The 24,540-nt window shown below is 35.0% G+C and overlaps 3 protein-coding genes across 4 annotated transcripts in view; 1 reads left to right on the forward strand and 2 right to left on the reverse strand.

Moving 5' to 3' along the window:
- LOC136026549 (unconventional myosin-XV-like) overlaps positions 1-24,540 on the forward strand; it is a 365,167-nt gene that overhangs the window by 243,945 nt on the left and 96,682 nt on the right. For both annotated transcript variants that reach the window (XM_065703235.1, XM_065703234.1), the window contains one exon: positions 2,814-2,926. In XM_065703235.1, coding sequence (XP_065559307.1) covers positions 2,814-2,926 — 113 coding nt within the window. The remainder of the gene's footprint in view (positions 1-2,813; positions 2,927-24,540) is intronic.
- LOC136026551 (mannan endo-1,4-beta-mannosidase-like) lies at positions 6,065-12,935 on the reverse strand. Its single transcript, XM_065703238.1, has 2 exons — positions 12,209-12,935; positions 6,065-7,440 (listed from the first exon to the last, which is right to left on the reverse strand). Exons 1-2 carry the CDS (start codon positions 12,831-12,833, stop codon positions 6,902-6,904), a joined length of 1,164 nt encoding a protein of 387 aa, XP_065559310.1. The 5' UTR covers positions 12,834-12,935; the 3' UTR covers positions 6,065-6,901.
- LOC136026550 (mannan endo-1,4-beta-mannosidase-like) lies at positions 14,532-20,680 on the reverse strand. The gene is made up of 2 exons (XM_065703236.1): positions 20,032-20,680; positions 14,532-16,088 (listed from the first exon to the last, which is right to left on the reverse strand). The coding sequence occupies exons 1-2, from the start codon at positions 20,654-20,656 to the stop codon at positions 15,550-15,552; spliced, it is 1,164 nt and encodes a 387-aa protein (XP_065559308.1). The 5' UTR covers positions 20,657-20,680; the 3' UTR covers positions 14,532-15,549.

Below are 24,540 nucleotides of genomic sequence, written 5' to 3' on the forward strand. Positions count from 1 at the left end.
ATTTTGCGTTCCAAAAATGTCCGTGCCCAGGGCAAGTGCCCCCTATCCCTCCTTAAGATCAACTCTGATTGAATACCTAACTAATGATGTGGAAGTAGTCCAGAAAAGAGGAGTTTAAAATCATTCTTGGAGAAACATTTGTTAGTTACAAGTCTGCTGTCGAGTCTTTAAAGATTGAAATTTTTATAGATCTCTTTTCCCTGCTGATAATGCGTTTCGGGCTATGTCTCCTTGATAGTCCCAAGCACTGACATGTTTAACCCCTGCATCCACCTCGGTAGTTAAGACCAGGAAGAAGAATAAATTGGTACTAGTACGGTTGCAGAACTAACCAGTTCAGCAATTCATTTGCCCCATTTTATTACCAGTGCCTTTAACCCTTTCAGTCACGAATTTTATTGGTGAGGGTGAAAATTATGCAACTATTGTTTTTATGACTTCTGACTCTCCAAGACGATACAGTATTTTTGTATCTCTCGTTGTGACTGATTTTGAATGTATTTGTCTGAGGACAAAATGACACTGTTTTCGTGTCCAAATAATATATATACAAAAATCAGTGAGAAGCAAAGATTACAAAATGCGCTCTTATATCATTTAAATATATTCTTATACCATTTTAAGTTCTTATTTAGGAGTGTCAAATTTTACAAAGCAGTTTCTGACTTCCTCCAGGCATAACAAGAACTTGCATTTGGTGCAGCTGAAGCAGATTTTAATGACGCACAGCTGAGCATGCTATTTGGAATTCGTCTTAATTTCTTTTGGGAAGGCCCAGCAATATTGAGTTCTTCTTTCCGACTAGGCTGGTCAAGGAGACAGAGCGTGACCTCCCTTGTCTCATGGGGATCACTTCTGTGCTTATAATTAGACACTAGGCCACTTCTAGACAGAAAGTAAGGGAACCCATAGAGTTCTTGGACTTTTGAGGCTTTTGAAATTCGGTGTATTCAAACCAGCCTTTAACAACCGCCATGTCGATCATGTGGAAGACAAGTTGCGGTTTCAACTTCTTGGATCGAATGAGGACTCGATAATACGAAACCATTTGGTAGAATTTATTGAATCCGCCCATATACACTGCAATAGCTCCCGCTCACCTTACTGGTACTCGAGCCTTGTTGATTTTGCACCATTTCTTCATTTCTCTCCTTCCTGTCATATGTGAGGCAATAGTGACTGATCTGCTGTTCATCCACTTCACCAGACACAAGTTGCCACTTAGTAACTCATGGTAAGAACCTCTGCCCCTTTTCTTGAGGTCTGTATCAGAGTCGGGCTTTGCACCATGTACCCTGTGGTACTTTTGTACTCTTATGGTACCTGTACCGTAAAGCTCCTTCTTTTCCAGTTCTTGTAGCAAAGGTGTGCTTGTAAAGAAGTTATAAAAAAGTTTCGTATAAGGAAAGAAATCCACACAACTTGCCAAGGCTAGACATATACCTGGACCTAATCCAAACTCCCTCTGTTTATCAGTGAGGATACCTTTCGTCGCCTGATAGACATCGAGGGTCTAGATTACGCTGCTCCCTTTGCAGAGTATGAATTTTACACCGTAGAATTTGTGTGTCACGTATATACTGTTGAAGGTTACAGTGTAAGGAACCATTTCCTCATCAACTGAAATGTGTTCAGAATCTGTGAAACTCTCAGTTTTTGCAGGACTTGGTCAATGAAAGGTTGCACCTTCCACAATCAATCTGGGTTGTGAGGATCCTTGGCTATTTTGTCGACCAAGTAAAAGAAGATCTGAAGTGGTCAAAATGTGCTGCAATTTAAGATGCCATTTACAAGGAACACGGGAATTTGGCTGCTCCAATGCATGTGATATCTGGGATAGTTGATGGAACTCACATCGATGTGAATTCCAATGAATATCTTTATTTTCGTAGCAGTAGCATTGATGCTCGTTCCTGTATCTTGGACAGAGCAAAAGGTAGTTTGTTTCTGTCGCAAGTTCATGAAAGTCCGAATCAAAATACTCAGTAGGAAGTATTCCACAGACTCTTCTTGTCCAACTGGTTGTAGACTTACTCCCCAATCTAGGATATCTTTTCTAAAGGAAGCGCTTTTCCAGATCAGGCGACTCATCTTTGGATTTGATGCTGCCGTGCAATTGGGTATAACATTCTTCATAGGCACTTTCTGATAACATTTCAGCATCATCACTCTAGATTTGCACGTTTGTTTTGTCCTACCCCCCCCCCCCCCCGATACAGACTTACCTGACCTACAAAAATCCGTAGCTGCTACTGCAATAATTATTCCAAGCTGTTACTACCACGACTGACTACAAGACAGGAAAAAAAACACTAAAAAACAAACAAAGAAAACAGCAAAACCAAAGATGAATCTGCCAAAAATAACATGACCCAAAACTGTCAAAATCAGATGAAAAGTGGAGCGCAAGTCACACTATGCTCAGATATTATGAGATATTATCTCCAAATGTACTATTCAATCTATGGTTTATACCATACCGTTTATTTAGGTTTATTTTACCTTGATAACAGCTAATTATTTACAAATTAGGGCTCATTAAATATGAGATTATTGTTTATTTTGTTAAGTCATATATTATTTACTATGGAAGTGCCAATTAAGGCAGGGGAGTGGGGGGCAATTGCCTTCTTGTTTTCTGAAAAAAAAAATTCAGTAAAAAATTATTTCCCCTTTAAATCTCTTTTGCCTTAGACTTAAATTAATTTTCCTTTTTATAAAATTAACTTTCATTGTTTTAAGTATAATATGGCTGTTAAGGTGAGTCATGCCCTTTTGTGTGCTTTATCTTATACAAGCTTTCTTTACCTTAGGGCGGTCGTCAGAGTTCAGATGTTCAGCTCCTAGGAGTCAGTCATTCTGGCCTCCGGCTTGTTAAAAGAGAATCTATGCCCGAAGATAGGCTCGCTCTCTTAGACACTATCAGGTATTTGTCTTATTACATCTTATTATATACTATCTTACTATAATGGTTTCTTCCCCTCTGGAAAATCCCCACCTCCGGGAAGATTTCCCCACAAGGAAAACTCCTCCCCGCAAAATTCCTTTCGTAAAAATTATCCCTGTAAAATATTCCCCACGTGTAAAATTGAGCAGCCAAGGGGAAATCAAGACAAATAAAAAGAATGGATTTTAAAATATTCCAAAATACATGCAGAATATATGGTGTTAAACCAAACTGTCCATGGTAACCAACTATAAGTAAGGAGCAACTCTAGCCAAAAGTAGCTGAAACTCTATAAAAGGAATTTTGTTAAAAATTAATATATAAAACAATTCACTTTTGGTGTTGATTTTGTATATATAAAGTTCCTTATGTTTAATATCAGGGAATCCTACTGTGGAGGTTTCAAGCTCCTGCCTATGTGGAATTTTGTATTTTTTTTTTTTTTCAAGAATAAAGATAGCAGATTCATGTTTATTTGTTGTTTTTATTTTTTCAAGGGCGATCGTATCTAGCCAAAAGTTCTAGAAAATCAGGAGAGGGCTCGCTGAAAATCAGTTGTAATATTTGAGGAATTAGGGTAAATAATCGCTTCTCAGACAAAAATTTCTTAATATTGGATTGCCGTCATGTAGCAAGGAAAGGGATTGGAAAATTATTGGAATACTCTATGTACTATAGCCTGTAATATCAACTAAAATGGCAAAAAAAAATTTCTTAAATCGTTAAATATCCTTAACGGTACTCTTTAGGTATCTTTAAATCATTGTATATTTTAGCAATACTTAACTAATATTTTAGCACGAAACAGCTGAAATTAAACAGCTCGCTCTTACGAATCTTAAGTAAAGAGTCATCAGTGTTAATAGTAAATAAAACTCCAAATATTGTATTCTAACTAAAACCAAAAAATAAAGGCAAAAACTATAAGCAAAGGAAAATTAAGTTAATTGTTGTAAATTAAAATTGTCAGATGAAATTAGTAAATTAGTAGTTAGGCGAAGGAAAATTAAGTATAAATAAAGATTATTTAAAGAAATATATATGCATATATATAAAGGAAAATAGGTGAAGAAAAGCATAAAAACATGCCTGAGATCTTCCCCCTCCTACAAATAAGAAGAGAAAAATAAGAACCCAAAAAATAGCCTACTGAGCTCTTAAATATTTACATCAGTTTAAAAGACAAAAGATAGAAAATTACCATTTGTCTCTTCATTTTAGTAAATTAAAATTGTCATAAGGCGTTTGTGCGGAAGTAAAGACTTGAACAAAACTATTGTTTTGTTTTAATTGGTGCATAATAAAGGAAGTACTAAAAAAAAGTTATTTATCGTCATACTATTTATAAAGTACAAAACGTTGATGCTAGTTAAAGCCGCTCCTATATCCGGTTGAGTAATTTCTTACCTTTGGTAAATCAATTTGAGCTGTAACTTATTCAGTTGTCGGTTTGGTTTATCTAGTCACTGAATAATCCAAAAGTTTTGGATTTTTTATATTATGGAATGTAAGCTGATAGTAAGTTGTTTTTATCTTTTTCAAATAAATTTTTCGATCAGCTCACTAATGAGATAGCTGAGAAATAAACATACCTTTAGAATCAGAATTTCACCCTCAGTCCAAGTATACCGTTCATTTGATTCGAAAATAAATTTTAATCCCCTTCCTAATGTACAAATATATACCCTGAATTGTATATGCACAACAAATTTTCAATTATTTTGTCACACTGTTAAATCAGTTTGTACTTGAAAAAAATAGTGACTTTCGGAGAATTCTGCGCACGCATCCAACTCAGGGTATACATTTGCTCATTGAGGGATAAAGTTCATTTCTGACGCAAAGGTAATTCATATTTAGATTCAGGATTAACTTCTAATTTTAAAGCTATGTCTATTTCTCAGCTATCTCATTAGTGAGTTAATTAGAAAATTTACCGAGACTGCTGATGAGATTAATAGTGGCTCTGAATTTTTTAGACTTTTTTTCTCTGTTTTGACTATGGAATAGGGTGAGCTACGCACGTACCCAGGATTTTTTTTTTCGAGGACCTCCCCACCCCCGAAAAAAATGTTCGGCATACAATGTTGAGTTATGGACCAAGGGAAATTTTTAGGTGATTGTTGGTTTTCTGGCGCTTATATAGGATGTAAATCCTATAAAAAAAAATAATAATAAAAAAAAATACGGTGAACCCAATCTTAAAAAATAAGAAATAAATGTAGCTATGCCACTCTCAGTAAAATTTGTTTCTTGGATTTCATGAGAAGAAATTTTATTTGTCTTCAAGAAGTGCCCTGAGGCCTCCCGGGTTGTGTCCCTGCGGCTAGTCCTTTCTTCTATGTGATTGAGTAATTCCTTACTTTCGGTTCATCAATTTGTGTTTTAACTTGTTCAATTATTGTGTTTTAATTAGTTCAATTGTGTTTTGATCATTTTAGTCAGTTCAATTAGTTGGTTTGATTTATTTACTGCTTAATAATCAAAGTTTTTTTCGATTATGGAAGTCTAGGCCGTGTTCAAGATTTTGGTGGAAGCGGGGGTTGCGAAAAAAAAACTTTACAAAGCGCATCAAATTTGTTCACATGCAACTTTGTTCGCAAAAAGTAGCCTTTTTGCTACTTTTTCACGAATTGGGCGAAAATTCAGGGTGGTAGGGAGGGGGGGAGGCTCTAGCTCATACCAATTTCTGCCTGCATATGGCCTTGATGGAAATAATAAAATATTTTATCTCGTAGCTTTTTCAGTACGTTTAACTGAAAGTAACTGATGAGTTTAATAGCAATTTCTAAGGAAATTTTAAATTTTTTTAATTAAAAATTAGTAGGATTCATGTTCAATTTCAGTGTTCATTTTCCTTTTTTAGATCACTTTCATTTTTAACTTATAAAGTCTTTATTTATTTAATTAGTAAATGAGCGCAACAACTTTTTTTTTTAATAAATTGGGGGAAATAAGCCATTGCGGAGCAAGACTACTGCTTCCCTAGCTACTGCTTCTTGTAAAAGCTGTAACTAAATCTCAATCAAGGGTTGTGGCAAGTAAGAACTAACTGGCCAAGTTGTGTTTTCCTGGCATTCAGACAAAGTCCATAGTCCACATTCAACAAAATCTTGCTAGAAAGGGTTTGACAATTTTTATTTTACAATCAAAATCTACAGAAATATGTCAGAGTATAAACAAAATTTCACAATTGAATAATGCTGGTGTTTAAAATTTTCGTATCCAAATTGCTGGTTCACTTGGTGTAGTTTAGCAAAATCTGCTGAAACCCCTTAAAAATACTTATCCCTCCTTATTCCTTTTTCCTTTTTATATTCTTGTCATAGTCTTTTCCTTCTTTAAATTTAAATAGAAAGTATGATTTTACATAATAGCTTGTAATTTGTTGAGCTTTACCACAGATATATGTCTGAAATCCAACCAGTAAAATAGAACAGTCCTTCACTGGTGGATCCAGCCCCCCCCCCCCCTCATAAAGAAAATCTTGTGCCCTCATTCTTTTTTTCTATTTTTCACTTATTTTCTAAAATACATCCGTCAAATCGATCAATTATTTGTGCCCTAGTCATATTACCTCCCCCCCAAGATTTTGCTTATTGGCACTTTTGTCACATTGCCCCCCCCCCCCCAATATTATTCTCTGGATCCGCCCCTGCCATTCGTAGCAAGACAACTTACCAAACTTAGCAATAAATAAGAATGAAATGTTTTTCATAAACTTACAATAGTTTTTACTAAATCACCTCCCAAAAAGATTGCTGCCGTATTCAACCAGTTCCTGCCAAGGGTTAGCGCAATTTTTTTCTCTGCTACTTATATTTTCCATAACTCATCTGTCAATAAACGATATTTGAATTTATAGTTTTTTTTCTAGCAAAAATTAGTGCTCAAATTGCTAAATGGCGTAATTTGGCACAATCTGGCAGCAATTATTGAACCTGCAATATACATTTATCCCCCTATATTCACTTTTATTATTCCTTCTTTTTTGTCATAGACCTTTCCTTCAGTGAATTTCTTTATCAGACTTTCTGCCACCTGTCTATCCTTCTTCTCGGCATCACGAACATCCAAAACAGCTATTCCGCAATAGCCATTTTTGTAAGCAAAGTCTAGCAGGCTTAACGGATCCTCCCCAGGTGGTAAATTCAAGGGCATAAAGTAACTGAACATAATCGGCTTTGGATATTTAAAATCATCAGCGTGATTGTTTTTCAAATTTATTGGCAAATAATATGACTCTGGACTGTCTTTTGGCCCCCATGGTTTCTCTCGAATTGCTAGAAAATCTAAATATCCTTTTTCACGTCCTCCTGCTTTGAGTAGCAGTTCATCGGAATAGATATCCTTCGTATTTTTATGTTTTTCTGTATTTCTGTTCACTGTTGCTGCTGATCGGGCTAGGACGCTGACAAGAGCCCCTGGATCAGTTCTGTGAATAGCGTCAGCGAGCATGTTGATGTACCTTAGAATGACTTCAAGAGTATATCCTGGAATAGAAATATACTTTTTAATGTCATTTACTGTTTTTATTGGTAATGTTCTGTAAACGAAAAAAAAAAAAAAAAAAACATGACAAATAAGTATTTTGAAATAAGACAGTCTTAAAAATCTGCGTTAGTAGTTGTAATAATAGTTTTAAGGATCTTACCGACTTGAAACCTTAGGAACCTCGTCTTGCTTTTTTGTGTGTTTCTTTTACTGATGCTGTTAATGGGGTTAGAACAGTGACAAGAACACCTAAATCTATTATGTGAATAGCATCAGCAAGCATTTGATGTTACTTAGAATGCTTCAAAAGTATATCTTGGAAAACACATATTTGACTATAATTTTTACTGTCATTTGCCGTTTTTATTGATAAGGTTTTTTGGTAATTATATAAAAAATAAGTTTTTTTCAACTAAAAGTAAGGAACAACATTAAAACTCAAAACGAACAGAAATTATTACGTATATGAAGAGGGTTGTCCCCTCCTCAACACCTCACTCTTTACGCTATGTTTTTAATACTTTTAAAAAAGTGCCTTATTGTTCTAATTAAGCCGCCATTTTGTTTCAGGAGTCAACAATTGGAAAAAAATTCAAACTTTAGTGTAAAGAGCGAGGTGCTTAGGAGGGAGCAACCCTCTTCATATATGTGATAATTTATATTCCTTTTAAGTTTTAATGTTACTCCTTGCTTTCACTTGAAAAAACTTGACTTTTTTAATTTAATTTCTTATTGTTTTTTAAACGATAGCTGGAAACCTGGCCCCAGTTTCAAGGAGAAACCCCCTCCCCACGGAAATATCCTCTAGACAATTCAATCCCGGTAAAAATTTACCCCGGACAATTACTCTTAACCGCTCCTCGCGTAAAATTGAGACGGAAAAGAGAAAGCGAGACATATACAAGGAATGTTGTATAAGAGTTCTAGTAAAGTACCGCAGTGTACAATTTCCCCTGACAACTTCATTCCCTGAAAAATTCCCTCCCCATGGAAAATTCTTCCGTGGAAAACCACCCAGCAGAAAATTTGTCCCCCGTCACCTGATAATGTATGCATGCATCCCAATAACAAATACTATGTGTAAACAATGGGCAAATTTTATAACTTAAAGACTTTTCCTCTGGAGCTGTGTGTGTGGGGGGGTTCATTTTATTGCCAAAGGCATAGTTATTGGACCTTTCAACTATGATGAACAAAATGGCTATTTCAAGATTTTGATCGGACAATTTTGGGTAAAAAGAGACAGGGGAGGGTGCCTCTTTGCGCTCCAATTTTGTGTCACATAAAAAAGTTCTTTAGAACTTTTAATTTCTGTTTGAATGAGCCCTCTCCACATATTCTAGGACCAATGGGTAGATACGATCATCCCTAGGAAAAACAAACAAATAAACACCCATCCTTGATCTTCCTTCTGGCAAAAAATACAAAATTTCACATTTTCGCAAATAGGAATTTCAAACCTATTCAGCTGGGTTCACTGATATGCTGAATCTGATGGTGTGATTTTCATTAATGTCACTTGACATTTAGGCTGATTGACTGATTGGGAAAATCAGGAAAATTGTCTCAGGCTCGTAACCTCTGATATGTAGGACTAAACTTAATGAAATTAAGTTACCCTTACTAAGACTCTTACCCTTAATATCTCCACGCGTAAAATTGAATCAAGAGAAAGCAAGACACAAGAAGAATTTTGCATAGGAATTCTGGCAAATTCTCTCAGTGTAAAATTTCCCCCGAAAAATTCATCTACTGAAAACTCCCCCCTCCCCACAAAAAAATTATTCCCTTGGAAAATCTCACCATTGAAAATTCCCCCCCCCCTTACATATAAAATGTATGCATGCTTCCCAATAACAAATACTATAAGTAAACAATGGGTAAATTTTTCAACTCAAAGACCTTTTCCGAGGGGCTGTGGGGGTCATGATCTCTTTTAAGGCTCTCTTCTATATTCGGTATCTCAACTATGCTGAACAAAATGGCTATCTCAAAATTTTGATCGGACGATTTTGAGAAAAAAAGGCACTTGAGAAAAGGACACTAGAACTTTTAATTTCCGTTAGAATTAGTCATTTTCCGATATTCTAGGACCAGTGGGTCAATACGATCATCTCTGAAATAAAGGCAAAAAAATAACAAATAAACACGCATCCGTGGTCTTTCTTGAGGCAAAAAATATAAAAATGCCGCATTTTTGCAGATAGGAGCTTGAAACCTCTACAGTAGGGTTCGCTGATATTCTAAATCCGACGGCGTGGTTTTTATTAAGATTCGATGACTTTTAGGTGGTCATTTCCCCTTTTTTCGAAAATCAGGCAAATTTTTCAGGCTCGTAACCTTTGATGGGTAAGACTAAACTTAATGAAACTTATATATTTGAAATCAGCATAAAAAGCTGATTCTTTTCTTATATCTATTGGTATCAAATTTAGTTTTTTTAGAGTTTCGTTTATTATTGAGCCAGGTCGCTCCTTACTTACAGTTCGTTACCACGAACTTTTTGAAAATTAAAAATATGATAAAGCTTCATAGAAGTATTATGAGATAAGATAGACTTAAAACTCTGCCTTTGTTTTTGTAATAAGGGCTTGAAGGGTCTTGAGGATTTGATACCTTAGGAACAAAAATTGCAGAGCAGATTTCGTCTTGTTTATATTTTATGTATTTCTGGTTCATGTTGCTGTTATTGGGGCTAGGCGTAAAAGAACTAAACTTTTGTGCCGGGACCGGGCCTTGAAATCGGCTACATGGTTTTCCCCCCTTAAAACTGGCACATTGACATTTCTGGCCACAAAAATGACCTGAATAGGTCTCAATTTTAAGGAAGAATTTGTATTTTTCCTAGGGTGGTTGTATTGAAACTATGGTGACGCCATGTCAACAAAAAGTGGTTTACATTGTCTGCGGTTATAAGACAAGTGATATATATATATATATATATATATATATATATATATATATATATATATATATATATATATATATATATTTATTGATCGCTGCTGGGCCTTGGTATGGCCACGCGCCAGACTTGTGTGTGTATGATAAATAATTAATGCTTTATTTTTATTTTGGTTTTAAATTTCGGTTAAATTTTCTATATTAACAAATCTTGATAAGCATTGTTGCATTACTTTGAAAGAAACAGAAAACTTAACTCTGACTAAATCCAGAATGTTTAATCTTGACTGAAAAACATCGTGACAAATTGAAAAGAACCTTCAGTTTAAAATTTCCCAAGGAATGAATTTCTCAGAGCATATATTTAAATTATAGCGTTTAGTGTATAATGATATTTTGACCATGTTTACAAACAAAACTATATATTTCAACTGACCGTTAAGTTTCTGAGTGTTTGTGCCTCCAATCAAGGTGATACAAACTTTTTTGGATAAGTTAAACTTAGCTGAATAAGTATTTGTTTTGTTATTTATTATTAGCATCAAACTAACTTTATTGCAAAACTAGCTGTCTAATAAATTGACTTATCCCCGACATATATATTATATAACATATTGGTCATTTATATCGCCGATTTTGTGGTTTTTTTTTTAGAGATTTTTTTTACCTTTTCCCGCAATTCTGAGTATTTCTGGCCCCTTTTATGCTTTTTTCGAAGGGTTGCCCACTTTTACAAATTGTATGCACCAGATGATGCGCGACACGTCGTAGGAAAAATGGTACTCCAGAATTTGCACCATGTTGTCTAGAGAGGCCAATTCCTTGATTTTGTAATGGACATATTTTTTGGTAAAAAAAAAAATCATTTTCCAGCACAGAAGTGTTTTTTTTTTCTTTTTTTTAGCATCCAGGTTTTGCCAGAGATGTCATAAGTAAACAATTTTTTCCGAATTAAAGGATTTACATGTTCTTATGAGTTTCATGCTTTCACACTAAGTCATTTTGTATAAACGTTTAAAATGGATTTTTTTCGTTCTCATTTTATTTGATGTTAACTGGTTTTGAATTAGGTTTACAAAGCATCTTTTGGTTAATAATACAACTAATGAAAACAAAAAAAAACTCTAGTTTTTGAGATTTCAGGATGGACATATTTTAGCTAAAAATGACACATTTCTGGATGCTCAAGGGACACAGTCATGGACCAAAAAGTTGGCCACCCTGTAGTGCCTGTCCGTTGGGCGTTGGAGTATGTTTTGTATTATGAACCTTCTTCTAGTAGATACCTACATAAGTAAAGAAGGCGTTATTATGTATTTCCAGGAGAAATATATTTTCCCTAATAACCCGTAAATGTACCCGTGGCCATGAGATGATAACTAACTTAAATATTTGGCATATATACAACAGAAATGGTGTAAGTATTGCAGAAAAAACGATGTTTAGCTGTGGTGTACACCAAGGGCAGATCTAGAGCAAAATCTTTGGAGAGGCCCAATGTGACAAAGGCACCAATGAGAAATCTTGGAGGGGGGGGGGGGGGGGCAATGTGACAAAGGTGCCAATAGTTGACCAAATTGTCAAATTTATCCTGAAAAAAGAGTAAGAAAAAGAAAAAAAAACAAGGAATGAAGATGCCAGAAAATCTTGTGGGCCTGGGATCTCCCTAGATCCACCACTGGTGTACATACAACGGGAAAGGTCAGAGTATTTTTGAAAGGAACGAAAGCCTCCCGGACAAGACTCAAAATCTAGGGTGGGAGATGGGGGCAAAATTCTTACAGTAGACCTGCCCCCCCCCCACGGCCCCTTGTTGACACCGCTTATTTAATATAAGTGACAACGAAACAGAAAGAAACTAACCTTCGTTAGGGTACTGCACATGACCTCTGTATACTCCAACACCTTTAACGTCTGCTACATGAATTGTAAACCAATTCAATCCAAGAAAATCGACTTTAAAAGGACCCTCTCTTATTTCATGAATGTCCATGTTAAACTCTGGCTCGCCAAATACGCAATAAGCCAGCAAGGCTGGGTGTCCTGAAAGCTCTCTTACAATGGGTATCAAGCAGTTGTCGATGTAACTTTGTACCTTGTCAGGGTAGAGAGCGTTCATTGTCAATCTATTTTCTTTAAACGCAAATGTTGATAAGAGAACATGTACAAAAATATTTCGCTTTTTTGCCTCATCAAGATATTTCCTCAAATCGCTTGGCAGTGTTTTTTCTTTGTCTGTGCTAACGACATAATTGTGCTCATCAAAAACTGGTGTGATTTTTGCAAGTTTGTGAACATCAATGATGACTAAGTTTCCTCCAGCGCTCTGTATACCATCCAGTTCTTCAACAAGTTCATCTCTTGTATGTCTGAAGCGATCATTCCCAAAGTAGTCACCTCTGTTATCAAACGGCCATGACCCGCAAAAGAATACTTGTTGCCCCTTGTAGAAAAACTTTTTGCTTTTGATAACAACTCTCTCGTTCATTTCTTTAATATTGGAAATACTGCTTAATACTAAATACCAGTTTTGTTTTTGTTCATGTCTTAGATAAAAGTTGTGTATTCATGAGATAATATTTTTCCTCAGGTTTTTCACAAATATTATCTATAATTGAAACATATTGACTGTTTAAAATTACTTGATAGTTAATTTTAGAAATTGATGGTACAAAGATAATATTTGTTTATGGTTAATAGATTAGAATTGAAGACACAAATTAAATAAACTGAAGATTTAATAAGACCATCTTAAAATATTTGAATAGTAAAGATGTGATGATAAACCATCAATTTATGAGAGCCACCAAAGTTGTATGGGAGTTATTTAAGTATATTAGGACAATTTTAAGGCCAGTTAGTTAAGAATCAAGCAGAATGGGTTTTTCTTCCTTTATGGACTTGGACGTCCCCTGAGTGTTTATGTTACATGGTGGTCTTCCCTGCGGTTTGACTCCCAGGCCTCAGTTATGGTCTTTTTTTAATCTTATATGTTGTTTGGAGATTGACGTTTCTTTTTCGTTTTTTTTTTTTGTTTCTTTTTTTTGTTGCCTATATTTTTTCCCCTTGTATTCTTTGTCATGGAGCCTTTCGAGAGAGAATAAAAGCATTGTAATTTTTAATGTACTTATGGTGAATAATAAATTCTTTCTATCTCTAATTATTAAAATACTTGAATATTATATACATGTCCTTAATAACAACTAGACTTCTGGTGCCAAGGCCCCTTGGGGTGTTGCAGCAACAGTAACCCATGGGTCACTCTTGCGGAACAACGCATGCAACGTTAGGTGTTGCAGCCACAATAACTAATGGGTTACACATGCCGAACAACGGCATGCAGCTTGGGGGGTTGCAGCAACAGTAACTCATGGGTCACACTTGCGGAACAACGCATGCAACTGTATCTCCCGGGTAATAAATTTTCATAGTGCCGAATCACGTTTGTAGATTTGTTATGATTATTGTAAGTTAGTATTTTTAAGGTCAACTTGTAATTAGAGAAATTCTGAAATAATCTTTGTGTGTGCGAAGCTATTGTCAGACTCTTTACCCCATCGTTTTTGTTTTTTACCTGTAGTAAGACTGTGTACTATTTACTGAGGTCAAATAACGTCCTTAAAACAGTTCGTGGTGTAAACTTTTATTTCTCAACGTACAGGTTCATTTCCGGATATAGAAGAGTACATGTCTTCCTGCTTATTTTTAATAGTGTTAAAAGTTAAAGTATAATAAAAGTCGAAATCAAAAATTTTGAAAGAATAAAAAATGGATTTTTTTTCGACATCAGGATTTCCAGTATTATTTCCAAAAATTTTATGAGATTTGCAGAAATTTCGTTTGAATTGTCAAAGAGATAATGTCAAGTTCTATTAATTTTCAAAGTTGCTTAAATTCTAAAAACTTATCCGTCGAAGGTAGGTCATTTTACGTAGGTAAAATGTAGAGAATTCACAGAATTAAAACACAGAGATCATCACAGAATAATAACAATTCACAGAATTCATCTAGAAGAATTCATAGGATAATTTCCTGTGTTCAATTTTCTGTGTAACTTTCTCTGTTCTTAAGTAGAAGTTTTCTACAATCCAGCTGGCCAAATTGTTTTCCTATATTAACCAGGATTTTCTTGTACCTCTAATATGCACATATGTTCCTACCTCTGAAATATTATATTTACAATGAATATGGACATAGTTTTATTATACTCACTGTTGCCATTGAATGTATAGTAAGCTTAGAATAGTAATTAATTCTGCGAAAATCTTACAAACCCAGTGCTCCAGACTTACTTTGCACTACTCTGAGTAATTTTGTTGATCTAGAGGGCTGACAAAAAACCGATCATAAAATTAACATAAAATTCAAATGTTAATATATTTGTCATCAGCGCTTAAGAGTGAGGTTCATATGTATGTCTTGCCGAACTTCCCATCTATAAGAAAATTTATGGCTCGTTATACATATCAAGGCACGGATATCTCACTGGACTTGCGATTGAACGCCACTTAACTATATTTATAGAAAAAAAAATGCAGATCAGATTCTGGAAATTTTTGTTGGCAGACCTGGAGCCGAGATTTTGTGAATAGCCCAGAGTTAGGTATTGATTTTCAAAATGGGATTCTCGGAATTGAAGAAAGAAACAAATAGTAAAGCTAGTGTGAATATTCTGGAGAAAGTTGTTCAGAAAAATGACAAAAAATGAATGTTTTAAACACAACTAAGGGTTTAAACTATCCTCATGCATGGGAATTCATATTTAATAGTATTAAAAATAAAATAAAAAAGCAGCTTAATTGAAGATATTGCTTAGGAGAAAGATGGATATGCAAATCTAAGTTTAAGCAATATATATTTTATGTAACATATACATATTAATATATCTATGTACTTTAATATTGTCATGGCATAGCTTCTATCTGTTGCCAGAAATTACTAACAGCTCTAAAATGTTCAGCCTAGGGACGAGCACTGAAAGGTCTCCCCCCCCCAAGCCTGAGTTTCTAAATTTCTTGAAATTTCTTCTACAGGCTATGAATTTTTTACAGCCCCCCTCCCTTCTAAAAAAAAACTCAGAGTCCGTGCCTGGTTCAGCCATTACGTTTCAAAGTATATATTTGTTGAAAATCTCATGTGAGTTGAATGAGATTATTTGGGCGTAACCCAAAGTCAAGTCTGGAACACAACCAAACCATACACAATTACTCACAAATTTTTACTTCAATAACGCCTGCTTTTTTGTCATAAGTCTTGCACATTGTGAACCTTCTCATCAAATCTTGTGCTCGTTCTCTGCCTTTTTTAGCGGGGTCACGGCCATCCGTAACCGCAATCCCATGGTATCCATTTTTATATGCAGTTTCAAACAAGGTCAAGGGCTCAACTCCTGGAGGCATATTTACTGGAGCGAAATAGCCAATCATAAGTGGCTTTGGATTATAAAAGTCATCAGCATGATTGTTGATCAAGTTGATCGGCAAGTTGTACGAACTGGGGTTATCTTTTGGTCCCCATGGTTTTTCTTTGGGAGCCAAGAAATCTAAATATCCCTTTTCACGTCCTCCTGCTTTTAGTAATAATTCATCGGCATATATATCTTTTGTGTTCTTGTATTTTTCTTCATTCCTGTTGATAGTAACGGCTGACCTCGGAATTACACTAACAAGAGCACCTGGATCCGTCTGATGAATTGCGTCTGCAAGCAGGTTGATATACCTTAAAATGACTTCAAGATTGCAACCTGGAAACGAAATATTGTTACATTGTATACAAATTACTGTGGCAAAATTATGGCTCAAATGCGCTTAGAAATGTATAATAGTGCCCAATTCTGAGTCTCAATGGTTGCGGCGGTAGTTGCGACTTAGTAAAGACTACGTAGTCCATAGGAAGAGAAACTGGGAAATTAAGATTTGGTGTCTAGTGGGTGCCATTTAAAATTGAGAAAAATAAAGGTTATTGCCCATGTTTTATACACAATATTTTTTATAGCAGAAATGAAATTTGTGCCATTAGCAGAAGGTACACAAATCCCTAAAAGGCTGCCAGATGAGAAAAAAAGCTTTGACTATTAAAATACCTTTGTTTGAATGCCCTTATTTAGTGCTTTTCAGACCCCAAAGCCAAAAATGGGTGAAGACCCTGTTTTTAGTATCATACTGAACAACAATTTGCGAAAAGCTCATTCAAAAGAAAATATTGAACTCTACAAGGTTTCTTGACGTAACTGATTATGTGGCGAGTGGCAGTGTTACTGGACAAAAATAATTATTCCAGAAAAAGACAATTAAATAATACGATGTTTGTATGTTAAAACACCCTTATATGGTAATTTTCAACCCCTTGGCACCTTCAATGGTGAGTATGAGCCACTTTCTTTTTCAATTATAGTTTTATACTTGTTTTTATTCTTGTTCCTACCAAATTAACAAGCTTGAAAGAAAGTCTATGGTTCAACGAGTTATTGTCATAAAAATTGCGATTGGGGCAAGTGGAGGTTTCAGTGTGGCCAAAACTAACTATTTCCAAAATTGTTTGATCTGAAGAATCACTTATTTCATTACCAAATGTTCTTGTTCAAAAACCATTTATTGCATATTTTTTAGCACCTTGACCTCATGATGCATGGATTTAAAGCCCCTCCTTTTCTCGATTCTGAGTATATACTTGTACACTTTTTTTTTTTACTGTGAACCAAATTAGTAATCTTTAATAAATTGTGAATTTGAAAGTAAGTTTGGACTGTAAAATTTCATCATGAACGAATAGGTTGTTAGTCAGGTTAGTCAATCGTTGGCAAAAATAATGATAACCTAAATAGATGCTAAATCAAATGCTCAACTATTAGAATTGTCATGTCTAGAAACCCTTACTGCCAAACTCTAGCTACTGGGCATCACAATTTAAGAAATCTTACCTCCCATTATTTTTGATTAATATCCTGCACTAATAGTATGGGATACTTTTAACAGTGGGAACTGTTGCTAGTCTTAGAAAATGACAAGTCATGACGCCATCTAGCGTCTGGTGGATTTGATTTGGCCCGAGGCTGGTGCATACCTGAACTTTCAGGCATCTGTAGGAGAGGGTGAATGAAACAGAATTCTATCTACCATTAGTCTTAAAAGATTGAAGTTAACTAGCCTATTTAACGTGCCAAGGTTTTTCCAAGCAAACCTAAGTCTGCTTTGTGCGAACTTGATTTCGGTTTTTAATAATTTTTGAAGATAAAAAATACAGATAAATTTTTATCAACTGGTAAATTTCAGTTGCAACTCTATCGATATTGCAGATTAATTAATTACTTTTTTTGAAATTGTGTACTTTTTAATGAAGTCGGCAGACACTGGACTTTTAGTGGTGCAGTTCGTTTTGAAATCTATATTTTGATGTTAAACCATCCAACCCAACCCCATGTTCCTGGGTATATTGTGGTAACCTAGAGCAGTGGTTCCCAACCAATTGTGGGGCATAGGCATTTCTAAAGGCCTGATGACCCCTCGAAAAAATCAAATTTGGTTTTTCAAAATTTTACATATATTCACTTGAAGGGAGCTTAACCGGCCAATAGCTTGGTATCTTTTTACGGTTTTTCCTCTAGACACATAAAATATATAAAAAACAAGTTTTTTAACTGAAAGTAACGAGCGACATTAAAACTTAAAACGAACAGAAATTATTCCGTATATGAAAGAGACTTTCCCCTCCTCAACGCCCCGCTCTTTACGCTAAACTATTTGTTTCTTCATAAAGTAGAGTTGTGAGAAAGAGTCAAACTTTAGCATAAAGAGCGGGGCGTTGTGGAGGGAGCAGTCCTTTTCATACACGGAATAATTTCTGTTTGTTTTAAGTTTTAATGTTGCTCCTTACTGTCAGTTAAAAAACTTTTTTTTTAATTTAATTTCTTAACATTTTTGAATTAATGCAGGTTTTGATTTTAGATCACCGTACATGAATAATTAAAACAAAATTTGCATATTAACTTTACCTTTTTTGGCTAAATGGCTTTCTCAAAGTTTTGATCAGACGATTTTGAAGGAAAAAGGGGTGAGGGAGGGGGTCTAGTTGCCCACCGATTTTTTAGGTTATTTAAAGAAGCCACTACAACTTTTAACTTTATTTACGAACGTTTTTATTAGCAATAAATATACGTAATTTACAAATTAACTTACGTAACGAACTTCTATATTCGTACATTTTTATTGTGCATATGGGGGGGTTCGTCCGCCCGTCAGTACCTCGCTCTTTACGCTAAAGTTCGAATGTTGTTCCAGTTGTTTAAGAATGACCCCTGTACCACAAAGTCCGTTTAATTAGAATGAATAGCTCTTTTGAAACTAATGAAAATACTTTAGCGCAAAGAGCAAGGTATTGAGGAGGGAATGAACCCCCTTATATACGTAATGACTTCTGTCTGTTTTAAGTTCTAATGTTACTCCTTATTTTCAGTTGAAAAAACTTGTCTTTCTTATATAATTTCAGAAAGTTTTTGAATTAATGAAGATTTGATTTTGGCTCGGCGTGCATGAATAATTAAAACGAAATTTGCATATTAATTTTACTCTTTTTTTGGCTAAATGGCTTTCTCAATGTTTTGATCGGACGATGTTGAGGAAAAAGGGGCGGGGAGGGGGCCTAGTTGCCCTCCAAATTTTTGTTTGCTTGAAATGGTCGCTAACTTTTAATTTAACTTACGAACGTTGTATTAGTAATAAATATACGTAACTTATAAATTAGCTTATGTAACGAACTTCTGTATTTGTTTATTTTTATTACGTATATGAGGGGGTTCGCCCCCTCTTCAATACCTTGCTCTTTACACTAAAGTTCGAATTTTGCTCCAATTCTTTAAGGACGACCCCCTGAACCACAAAGACCGTTTAATTATAATAAGTAGCTCTTTCGAAATTACCAAAAATACTTTAGCTTAAAGAGCGAGGTATTGAGGAGGGGACGAACCCCCTCATATATAAAATAATTTCTGTTCGTTTTTATTTTTAATGTTGCTCCTTACTTTCAGTTGAAAAACTTGTTTTTTTTATTCATTTGTCATTGTTATTTTAAATAATGCTGGAAAATCCAGCGCCCCCTGATATGGTAATTCTCTTCCCCCGTGGTAAATTTCTCCATGGAAAGATCCTCTCATCTAACCCTGACCCCCTCCCCCCACCACCAGAAAAATACCCCCTGAAAACGTCATTATGCTTCGTCAATAACCAATAATATATGTAAGCAATGGGCAAAGTTCATAACTTTTAGCCCTCCCCTTGGGGACTGTGGGGGATTAAGTCGTCCTCAAAGACATATGTATTTGGTTTTTGACTATGCTGAACAAAATAGCTATCTCAATTTTAATTTGGCGAATTTGGGTAAAAAATGAGCGCGAGAGGGGGCCTAGTTGCCCTCCAATTTTTTGGTCCCTTAAAAAGGGCACTAGATTTCCTAATTTTCACTAAAATGAGCCCTCTCGCGACTTTCTAAAAAAAATAAACGGTTCGTCCCCTGAAAAAAAATAAACGGTTCGTCCTCTACACATATTCAATGCTAATGACAGATGTTGTGTTAAGACAACAGATATTATACAATCTATGACGCCATTGCAGCACTATCTATGCCCCACCGGTGAGACCTGCGCCCTAAGTTGGGAGTAACGGCCCTAGAGTCTACAAGCTATGCCTCCTTACCTTCATTTGGATAGTGGGCGTGACCTCTATATCCTCCGCCTCCTTTTATGTCTGCCACGTGGATTGTGAACCAGCTGGACCCAAGAAAATCTACCTTAAATGGACCCTCTCTTACTCCATGAATGTCCATGTTAAATTCAGGCTCGTTATATACACAGTAGGCTAGCAATGCTGGATGACCCGAAAGCTCTTTGACAATGGGTATCAAGCAATTATCAATATAACTTTGAACCTTGTCTGTGTAGAGGGCATTAGTAAGTAGCGTATTCTCTTTAAAAGCAAAAGAAGTTAAGAGAAGGTGCACAAAAATGTTGCGTTTTTTAGCTTCGTCAAGGTATTTTCTTAGGTCACTCGGCAATGTGTTGTCCTTGTCCGTGCCTATGACATAATTGTCCACATTAAAAAGAGGGGTAAATTTAGAAGATTGATGGACATCAATAAGAACCAGGTTCCCGCCAGCGGTTTGTATGCCATCTAACTCCTCAATAAGCTCATCTCGAGTGTCTTTAAACCGGTCGTTTCCAAAATAATCGCCTTTGCTGTCAAATGGCCATGTGCCGCTGAAGAAAATGCGCTGTCCGTTAAAAAAGAAACTTTTTTCTTTAATGATAATGCGATCTTTCATTCTTTCACTTCTTGAAACGAATATAGTACTGACAGCTCTTTTATCTTTTCTTTTACTCTGGTTAGACGTTGATAATCAAGTTGTTTACTTTAAAGATTGGTTTCTAAGATTTTATTTGTACATTTGATTAAATTACTAATTTTTAGTTGACGGGTTAGCTTACCTCTTTGCCATACTAATTTTTAATTATGTTACAAGACAATACTAGCTGTCCCCTTTATAATTTAAAGGAATGGTTTTCCAGGAAAAATAGTAGACCACATACTTTTTAGTGAAGACAATTTTAAACGACACTTTTGGTACTGTTCTCACATTATTGTAAAATAAAAACCCGGTCAGTAAAATTGGTAAAATAAGGTAAAATTGGTAAAAATAGATAAAATAAGGTTCTTCCTAGGAAATATAGGGTAAAATTGCTGTTTTAGAGTTGTCCTGTAGCTAGAAAATCGGTTGAGCATTCTATTTGTCTTTTATTTTTTCAGCTTTTAACGAAAATTTCCAAAGATTTTGACTTTCCTAGATAAAAAAAAAGTTAATATCCCTCCTCTATTTTGAAAACCAATAGGTAAAAATTTTCTTTTTTGTACTGTTGTAACATTACATTTGTTATAATTCTATTTTGTTTAGGGCACATAAGTTTGATTAATGTTCATTTTATAGCAAATAGGTTTTGATATAGGCAGGGGCCAGTTTGGGGCCCAATCCTCTGACACTTCAAACTTTTTTGAATTTCTGGGCACTGACTCATCAAATTATACAGCATTTTTGTCGGGGGGGGGAGCAAATTGTCTTTTTTCAATTTTGTTTCTTGGAAACACTAAAGGGCGTATGATATATTATTTTTGACTGGTGTTGATATGGTAGAATGTTAACCGGCGAGTGTGTCCGTGCTTGAGTAGCAACGGCCAAAAATTCTCGGTGAGAAACGTCAGTTTTATCTTGTGTCTTAAGCCTAGAACACACTAGCTTTTTGAGAACTTCTTTCAGCATCTCAGTCGGCAAACGACAGCAGTACAAAAACCCTTTGCGCGAGATTTTCGAAACTAAAAATCGTGAACACAGACACCAGTTGTCAATTGTGGCTTATCAATAATTGTATTATTAATCTCAACTTATTATTTAGTTATTTTATTATTTCTTTTAAGTTCTATTATTATTAAATTCATATTATTTTCAAATATTTATTTCATTAAAAATTTCTAAGTAAATTTAAAATTCTTACATTATTAAAAATTTAACTATTATTATTTTTCAGATTTTTATATTTTCATGCTGAAGATAAAGAAACGATTTTGGATACCTTTTTTATGATCACGATGATATTTGGCGCTATTTTTGTAAATCGGAACCGAAAACTAAAAAAAAATCAGGCTCAAATTGGCACCGTTTTGTTTGCAAATTGACACCGATTTACCATATCGGCGCCGAAAAATATTACACGAATTCTAGGCTTTAGATGGGCAACATTGCTACAGACCCAGATGTCAAATGATATTGCTTTCTACATTTTTTTTTGTCTTTTATTTTTTCAGCTTTTAAATAAAATTTCCAAAGATTTTGATTTTCCTAGACTTAAAAAAGTTAATATCCCTCCTCTATTTTGAAAACCAATAGGTAAAAATTTTAAAAGATATTGCTTTCTGCATTTTTTTTTCGCGAAAAAAAATTCGCAAAAAATCTGAGAAAATTTGCCTGATTTAGGAAAAAGGAGAAAACACCCCCTAAAAGTAATAGAATGTTAATGAAAATCAGATTCAGCATATCAGAGAAGTTATTCAATTAAAATTTAATATTAAACGGCTCCTGGCCTGAACGACATTATTGAACGACTCCTGAAATGCTATTTTCTTTTAATTATCAAACAGTTCGTGGTAACGAACTGTAGTAAGGAGCGACCCGGCTCAATAGTAACCAAAACTCTAAAAAATGGAATTTTGATACCAATACCTACATCAAAAGAATCGCATTTTAATGCTGATTTTAAATATATAAGTTTCATCAAGTATAATCATACCCATCAAAAGTTACGAGCCTGAGAAAATTTGCGTTATTTTAGAAAATAGGGGGAAACGCCCCCTAGAAGTCATAGAATCTTAACGAAAATCACACCATCAGATTCAGCGTATCAGAGAACCCTACTGTAGAAGTTTCAAGCTCCTATCTACAAAAATGTGGAATTTTGTATTTTTTGCCAGAAGGCAGATCACGGATGCGTGTTTATTTGTTTTTTTTGTTTTTTTTTTTTTCCCAGGGGTGATCGTATCGACCCAGTTGTCCTAGAATGTTGCAAGAGGGCTCATTCTAACAGAAATGAAAAGTTCTAGTGCCCTTTTTAAGTGACCAAAAAAATTGGAGGGCACCTAGGCCCCCTCCCACGCTAATTATTTTACCAAATTCAACGGATCAAAATTCTGAGATAGCCATTTTATTCAGCGTAGTCGAAAAACTTTATAACTATGTCTTTGGGGACGACTTATTCCCCCACAGTCCCCATGGGAGGGGCAACAAGTTACAAACTTTGACCAATGCTTACATATAGTAATGGTTATTGGGAAGTGTACAGGCGTTTTCAGGAGGATATTTTGGTTGGAGGAGGGGTTGAGAAGAGGGGGATATGCTGGGGGAACTTTCCATCGATAATTTGTCATGGGGGAAGAAAATCTCCATGAAGAGAGCGCAGGATTTACTAGCATTATTTAAAAACACAATGAAAATAAATATGAAAAAGTTCCTTCAGCTGGAAGTAAGGAAGAGCATTAAAACTTAAAACAAACAGAAATTATTACCCATTTGAGGGGCTCACCTCCTCCTAATACCTCGCTCTTTACGTTAAAGTATTTTTAGTATTTCAACTATTTATTCTACGGCTTTTGTGATTCTGGGGTCATTCTTAATGAATTTGGACAAAATTTAAGATTTAGTGTAAAGAGCGAGGATCTGACAAGGGGGCGAACCCCCTCATATATGTAATAAAAATATGAGAATACAAAAGTTCTTTACGTAAGCTAATTTATAAGTTACGTAAATCTTTTACTAATAAAAATATTCGTAAAAAATTAAAAGTTCTAGTTGCCTTTTTAATTGACCAAAAAATCGGAGGGCAACTAGGCTTCCTCCCCCGCTCTTTTTTTCTCAAAATCATTCGATCAAAATTATGAGAAAGCCATTTAGCCAAAAAAAATATGCAAATTTCGTTTTAATTATTCCTCTGCGGAGAGCCAAAATCAAAACATGCATTGATTCAAAAACGTTCAGAAATTAAATAAAAAAACAAGTTCTTTTAACTGAAAGTAAGGAGCGACATTAAAACTTAAAACGAACAGAAATTACTTCGTATATGAAAGAGGCTGCTTCCTCATCAACGCCCCGCTCTTTACGCTAAAGTTTTTTACTGTTTTAAAAAGAAGAATTGAGAGACAGAGTCAAACTTTAGCGTAAAGAGCGGGGCGTTGATGAGGAAGCAGCCTCTTTCATATACGAAGTAATTTCTGTTCGTTTTAAGTTTTAATGTCGCTCCTTACTTTCAGTTAAAAAAAAACTTTTTTTATTTAATAATAAGAAGCTTTTTTTTAAAGTACTAAAAACTATAGCGTAAAAGTGAGGTTTGAGGATGAGCAGTCCCCTCGTAAAAGTTTTACTTTCTGCTTATTTTGTATTTTAATGTTAACCCTTACTTTCAGTTGAAAAACTAGTTTTTTTTTTTTATTTAATCAAACAGTTCGTGGTAACGAACTGTAAGTAAGGAGTGACCCCGCTTAAGAGTAATCGAAATTCTAAAAAATGGAAATTTGATACCAATAGATATATCAAAAGAATTGGAGTTTTGTGCTGATTTCGTATATACAAGTTCCATTAAATTTAATCTTACCTAGCAAAGGTTACGA

The sequence above is a fragment of the Artemia franciscana genome, chromosome 4 (assembly GCF_032884065.1).
Source record: "Artemia franciscana chromosome 4, ASM3288406v1, whole genome shotgun sequence".
NCBI lineage: Eukaryota > Metazoa > Arthropoda > Branchiopoda > Anostraca > Artemiidae > Artemia > Artemia franciscana.

What these genes read in the sequence shown, in the direction of transcription:
- LOC136026550 (XM_065703236.1), bottom strand. Translation starts at nt 20,656, where the DNA reads ATGAAAGATCGCATTATCATTAAAGAAAAAAGTTTCTTTTTTAACGGA. An exon ending in CGCCCACTATCCAAATGAAG is followed by an intron (nt 16,089 to 20,031) that starts GTAAGGAGGCAT and finishes TTTCGTTTCCAG; the next exon opens with GTTGCAATCTTGAAGTCATT.
- LOC136026551 (XM_065703238.1), bottom strand. Translation starts at nt 12,833, where the DNA reads ATGAACGAGAGAGTTGTTATCAAAAGCAAAAAGTTTTTCTACAAGGGG. An exon ending in TGTGCAGTACCCTAACGAAG is followed by an intron (nt 7,441 to 12,208) that starts GTTAGTTTCTTT and finishes TTTCTATTCCAG; the next exon opens with GATATACTCTTGAAGTCATT.